At 36.5% G+C, this 6,770-nt stretch overlaps 1 protein-coding gene across 1 annotated transcript; it reads right to left on the bottom strand.

Moving 5' to 3' along the window:
• Positions 1–4,106: 4,106 nt before the first annotated feature.
• On the bottom strand, positions 4,107–6,486 carry LOC103436235 (proline-rich protein 4). Its single transcript, XM_008374657.4, has 2 exons — positions 6,106–6,486; positions 4,107–5,698 (listed from the first exon to the last, which is right to left on the bottom strand). The coding sequence occupies exons 1-2, from the start codon at positions 6,245–6,247 to the stop codon at positions 4,449–4,451; spliced, it is 1,392 nt and encodes a 463-aa protein (XP_008372879.3). The 5' UTR covers positions 6,248–6,486; the 3' UTR covers positions 4,107–4,448.
• Between the last annotated feature and the right edge of the window lie 284 nt (positions 6,487–6,770).

The raw sequence follows: 6,770 nt of genomic DNA, 5'->3' as shown, positions 1-6,770 counted from the left end.
TGAGTTCCGTCTACAGTCCCGTGTTCGTAAAAATGAGTACTATTCAAAAATAGTAAAATAAGACTGGAAAAGTGAAAGGAAAATTGAGGTCCACGTGGAAGGCCTACGTGGCATCTCAGTGGCATTATGATAATTTCACTACGACTAAGAATAAAAAACAATAAATTTTGGGACGGGATGTCACAATGAATATGAATATTAGAATTTCAATAATAACATCCGACATGTTTATTTATTTATAACGATAACACAAAACTCAAATTCAATAAATAGTGTTTTAGGCAAAAATGAGTTTTAGCATATATAATTTAGGGTAAAGTGTCGATTTAGTCCCTGAATTATCACCTTAGTGAAAATTAGATCCTTAAATTATTTTTTTCAGTAAAATAAGTCCCTAAATTCATTAAGAATTGCTAATTTCATCCCTTCTATTATATTCAAAGCTATTTTATCTAATTTTTTTGTCAACTTAAGTCACTTGACACACTATAGAATGTAATACTGTCATTTTATCGCCTATAAGCCCTTAACATTTCATATAGGTTGCTAATCTAACGTCTAATTTACCCTCCAAAGTTAACTTCATACATTATTTCTTTATGAAAAATGATCAATTTACCCTCCAATGTGTATCACATGCAAGTATGGTGATTTAAATTGATGGAAAATTGAATATAGTAACTTCGAATATAATATTAGGGATGTAATGGCAGATTTTTATAATTCAATAATTGATTTTTCTGAGGAAAAAAAATAGTTTAGTGACCTAATTTTCACTCATGCGATAATTCAGAGACTAAATTGACAGTTCACCATGTAATTTAAAGTCATGTCTTCGAACCTCTTCTTCCTTAGCATCATATATGTATAATTATTGGCAGTTCACCCTGTAATTGGCAAATTTTTATAACAATGATTGATTTTTCTGAAAAAAAAATAGTTTAGGGACCTAATTTTCACTCATGCAATAATTCAAAAACTAAATTGGCAATTCACCCTATAATTTAAAGTCATGTCTTCGAATCTCTTCTTCCTTAGCATCATATATGTATAATTATTAGGGCTGAGAAATTTTATCATAAACCGATTTACCGACCGAACCATACCGATCAGTTCGTAATGGTATGGTATAGTTTTGGCATTTTTTCATAATCGATTGGCATTATACTGAACCGACAATTAATGGTATGGCTTTAATATTGGATTTTGTATAACGGCGGTATGCATACCTACCAATATATATATAGATATATAGATCTATAGATCTATATATAGATCTATATCTATATATATATACATATATACATATATATATAGATCTATAGATCTATATATCTATAGATCTATATATCTATAGATCTATATATCTATATATATATCTATATATCTATATATATTTTTTCTTTTTCTATTTAGATATCTTAGGTATTTTTACATGATTGACATGTGAAGAACTAGAAAAATGTAAGTATTGCTATATTTTTTCTATTTCTAATTATAGTACTTCAGTTCAATGATTATGTTTGCTGACATTGTTGTTGGCTTATTAAGTTTTGATTTGATTTCCATTTTAATTTGTTAAGTCATGATTATGTTGGCTTATCATCAATTGCAAAATTGCAGCAACAACTTATTTTTCTCTTTCTGATTTGTTATTTACGGGTCGGTGCATGGTCTTGTACTGTTGTTTTTGTAGCTTATTTGCAAACCATCGGTTGTGCCATTTACCAACCGAACCAGCCAATAATTTTGGTTTCTCTTTTTTGGTTTGTTGTTTATGGGTCGGTGTATGGTCTTGAGCTGTTGTTTTTGTAGCTTATTTGTAAACCATCGGTTGTGCCATTTATCAACTGAACCAACCAATAATTTTGGCTAAACAAATTTTTGGAAATCGCAAGAAGACGGTTGGCTAGCGGTAACTTATTTTTGGTAATTATGTATATGTGGCTAGCAGGTGGCACATGAAATTTAGCACGGTTTACCAACCGAACCCAGGCCTAATAATTATGTATTAATATGGTAATGGTTGCGATGAATAAGTTTTCTTTCATAACTTCAAAGGCGCCCATACTGGCTCATAAATTATCATTGGTGTTGCTGTGTTTAAAAAAAATGCTTATGTTATGCTATGAAAATAAACAACTGTAAAATAAAGCAGTTGAATATTTGGTAAACTTTTATTCCAAAAGTATTTTTAACAAAAAAAAAAACAATGTTTAAGTATTTGACAAACTTTTGGTAAAATTGCTTGGATTGTGTTAAATGACTAAAAAGAGTATGATGTTAAACAGAGTCGGGCCTGAGGGTGTGCAAAAGGTGCCACCACACAGGGTCCTCGATTCGGAAGGGCCCCAAATTTTCATTACATGTATACAAATGCATATAAAATAAATTAGAGGCAAAGGAAATTCATGTATGTTGTTCTAGTGCTATTGGTTTAGTTTTTATACCTTGTAGCCCATATGCTGGGTTCGAATCCCAATGACATTGCTTTGCTATTTTTTTAAGCTTTTGCAAATTTGCAAACTTAAAAATGAGATAACAAAAATGTATCCAACATGTATTGAACTCAGGACCTTTAAAGGTAAGGATAAAAAAAAAGGGCCAATCAAACAACTTATTTTCATTGTAGTAACTTGTAATATATTAGTTTTATAGATTAAAAAAATTCAAAAAAAAAGAAAATAACATTAAAAAAAATACTCATGGCCTCCATCTATGTCTTGCAAAGACCCCTAAATACTCAGGCCGGCCCTGATGTTAAATATGACTTTATGATTTATTTTAAGATAACAAAAAAAATATTCTATGGACACACCCGTCTCTCCCCTCCTCATTTTCTCAGTCATCTATCCTTTGAATTTTGCAGAAACTAACCTTTCTCTCTCCTCTCCATTCTCACCGTCCTCTCTCTTATGGGTTTGCAGAAATGAACCTTCCTCTCTCCGCTCTTTCTCCCTCATTTTCTCCACCCTTTCTCCTCTCCCTCACCTGCACCTGCAGTAATGAACCTGCACATGCTTGAACCTCCCGCTCAGATCGACAAATCCCAGACGACAGCTGAGAAACTTGTTGGTGGTAATTATCCCAAAAGATTTGGAGTTGGGGTTGGGACTGGATCTGGTGGATCTGGGAGGGGGTGAGGTGTTTCAGCCCCATTGACAAGGGTTGCTGGTGGTGCTGCTCAAATTGAGCTGATTTGGGAAAGGGAGGAAGTCTTAGGAAAAAGAAGGGAGGAGAGGGATGATCGGGAGAGTGGGCGACGCATGAAGAGGGACAACGATTGTCATTTTATAAAAATGACGAGGGTGTTTTTGGACTTTAGAAAGTTTCATTAAAGATGCAACGTAACTCCGTATGTTTTGAAAAAAAACTAGTTTTTCAAAACAGCATTTAGCAGCTTCAACTTTTCTGGTGATTTCTGCTGTCAATCATCACAACTTTCAAAATAATTCTTTTTTCTTTAATTTACAAAACACCTTGAACATAAAAAATTATAAAATAAGCAACTTTTATTCAAAACACTTTAGTGTCAAACCAGTACAGACCTACTAATTTTATTGGCCACATACTTTTCAAAGTGTCTTGTACAAACTTGAAAGCAGCATGAAAAATCTTCTGCTGGGAAAACGACCTAAGCCAAGGATCAATCCATGCATCAATTGCATGCATGCATACCCTTTTATATTTGGTTGAGACGTCGACATGTGAACTAGATAGGCCCCTTCGAAACCGATAATACTAACTCTATTTACATTAGATCTTGTGCTGAGAAGAAAACGCATTGAATCTGTATGTCACAAGCAATATAGCATTGCCCATACTTTCAAACCACTCGTCCTCCTAATATCGCGTGTATCAAAAAATTGGATGTGTTATAAATGATAAATGCTTACAACTAATGTCTAATGAAACGAAAGATTTAGTAGCTAAAGAATCGGATTCATAAGGTTTTACTTTTCTGATGAGTCATGGTTAACTTGTATGCGATATAACACCCACATAAAATACATGAAACTTGAATTTCCACCACTGTAAATTCAAGGGGAATGACAACAGAATAGTAAATATTTACCACGAAAAACATGAAAAGTAACACTGTAACATAAGTAATATCCACCTGAAATTTTTCATAAATAATTGTGATATTACAATGTAAAGAAACACAATCCAAACAAGTCAAATAATAACTTATAAATAAACAGTCTTCCACTCTGTCAGCTATCTCTCTGATATTTGCTTCTCTTCAAGGTTTGAACAGTTGAACTTTTGAAGGCTTAATTTATTGTGATCTTAAATTGCTTCATGCTTTCACTTCACCGCACAACGTTGATGCTAGCTTCTACTTACAGCTGGAAAGAATATATAGTACTTCAATAGCCTAGGGATATTGAGGAACCAAAGGTGGCAGGGGTGGGAACTTGCCAATCTTTGGGTGGGGGAAGTATTTATGGGATTTTGGGGATGAGAGGAAGCTTGGGCTTTGGGTGGGGGAAGTAATATTTTGGGTGGAGTGGTGGGAGTGGTGGTTTCTTAAAGAATGGATGAGGAATCTTTGGCAATGGAGGGAGAGGCTTAAAGAATGGATGTGGCTTTGGCTTGTAGAATGGGATGGGAGGTGGAAGTGGCTTTGTGTATATTGGGATTGGTGGTGGAAGTGGCTTTGTGTATATTGGGACTGGTGGTGGAAATGGCTTCTTGTATATGGGGACTAGTGGTGGAAGTGGCTTCTTGTATATTGGGATTGGTGGTGGAAGTGGCTTTGTGTATATTGGGACTGGTGGTGGAAGTGGCTTCTTGTATATGGGGACTGGTGGTGGAAGTGGCTTCTTGTATACTGGAACTGGTGGTGGAAGAGGCTTTTTATAGATTGGGACTGGTGGAGGGAGAGGTTTCTTGTAGATTGGTTTTGGTGGAGGGCAAGGCTTCTTGTATACTGGGACTGGTGGAGGGTTAGGCTTTTTATAGACTGGGACGGGAGGAGGGAGAGGTTTCTTGTAGATTGGTGTTGGTGGAGGGTAAGGTTTCTTGTATACTGGGACTGGTGGAGGGTTAGGCTTCTTATAGACTGGAACGGGTGGAGGGAGAGGTTTCTTGTAGATTGGGACGGGCGGAGGGTGAGGCTTCTTGTAGACCGGGACGGGGGGAGGGACCGGCTTCTTGTATACCGGCACTGGTGGAGGGAGAGGCTTCTTGTAGATTGGCACTGGTGGAGGAAGAGGCTTCTTGAAGATTGGAATTTTTGGAGGGAAGACCTTAGGTGGGAATGGAGGTAACACCTTAGGAGGGAATGGGAATGGGTGTCCAAAAATTGGGTGAGATTTAGGGAAAGGTGGCAACTTAGGCAAAGGTGGCAATTTGGAAAAAAGTGGGTGCTTCTTGTGAGGCCAAAAGAAGGCAGAAGTGCAAGTCACAGGGGAAAATTTGAGATTTCCACCAGTCACTCCAAAGGTTTGTGTCCCATCACTTGCCTTGGACTTGAAGACTATTTTCGTGGATTTTAGGCCGTCATGGGCAGCACAAGGGGCAGCTAATGCACTGTGGAGTTGGGCATAACATTCCTCTTTTAATTGGTTTTCTTCTTTCACAATCTCTTTAGGAAGTGAGACTTTGAACTCTCCCTGTTCATTGAGCTCCCCAACTCCTCTTGTTTTGAAGTGCCCATTTTCGGGCTTGCAGTCAATTGTTACACGAAGACCTGTAAAATTGTAGCTAAGTTTAATAACAATTTAGGTCAAGAATAAACCCTAATTGGTTTCTTAGTTCACAAGAGGAAGAAAGCAAGAGTTAAGTGTATGAGCAAGTGCTCTAAGCTATATATAAGTTCCATACATAGAAAGCGGAAACTTCAGTGAAACTGTTAAGTTTATGAGCATATTTCTCAATACTTAAGTAATAATCCAATCATCAACTTTCATGTCATTTAGTTTACAAAATTTTATGTACAAATTTAGTCTCACTAGCATTACTATTCCAAATATAGTCACTTTGCTGTCCACTTTTGAAGTTCATGCAATATTGCAACATAGTAATGTGCATGGCAATGCAAAAATACCTAAAATATTAGCAACTTATGACAGAAAATGCAAACAGAAATTTTGTTACCAGAAAAGGCATGGCTAGTCTTAATGTTATTCCGAGCACAGTCAGTACATTCTCCAACCCCTACTACCTCAACTGTCTGCTCAGCATGGCTAAAGCTCACAAAAAGCAGACACAGCCAGAAGCACTTCTGGAGAATCTTCATTGGGAACCGCACCCCCAACACAGACGTACGGGGGAGAGAAAAGATCAAGAAGAAAACGGCTTATTCTATAAGCTGTTGGTATTACCCATCTTTACAAAGCTTATTATATAGGGTTTATAAGCACTTTGATCTAAAAGCACATCGACACTGAAATTTAAGGGCTTCACATGAGGTTAGGGTCCCTTAGGGACCCTTTCTTTAGGGGTGACCTTGCGTTTAGGGGAGAAGAAAAGGACCGTAACGTGCATACCGACTTCATCCTCCATATCACAATGCCATTCATTCAAGAACTCCCAACTGCATATCTTATCTGTCTAAACCTACTTACACGGATCCCATTAATACCATGCTTTTTACACAAACCCACGTTTAATTTACCCAAGTAATTTATGTTATATGATCAACTCATGTCCCTAAATACTTAAACTGTAAGGGAATGAGTCAACAATGTATATCAAACTTACACTGTTTGACATGTGTGAGATTATTTATGCACATGCAAGAATAGCCCAACTTGTGAAAT

The sequence above is a fragment of the Malus domestica genome, chromosome 05, assembly GCF_042453785.1.
Source record: "Malus domestica chromosome 05, GDT2T_hap1".
Lineage (NCBI taxonomy): Eukaryota > Viridiplantae > Streptophyta > Magnoliopsida > Rosales > Rosaceae > Malus > Malus domestica.
The sequence above is the reverse complement of the archived record's forward strand: the minus strand, read 5'-3'. Positions and strand labels throughout refer to the sequence as shown.

Bases quoted from the DNA above. Each gene is read 5' to 3' on its own strand.
- LOC103436235 (XM_008374657.4), bottom strand. From the start codon at position 6,247: ATGAAGATTCTCCAGAAGTGCTTCTGGCTGTGTCTGCTTTTTGTGAGC. The intron at 5,699-6,105 runs GTAACAAAATTT...ACAATTTTACAG, and splicing joins GACTAGCCATGCCTTTTCTG to GTCTTCGTGTAACAATTGAC.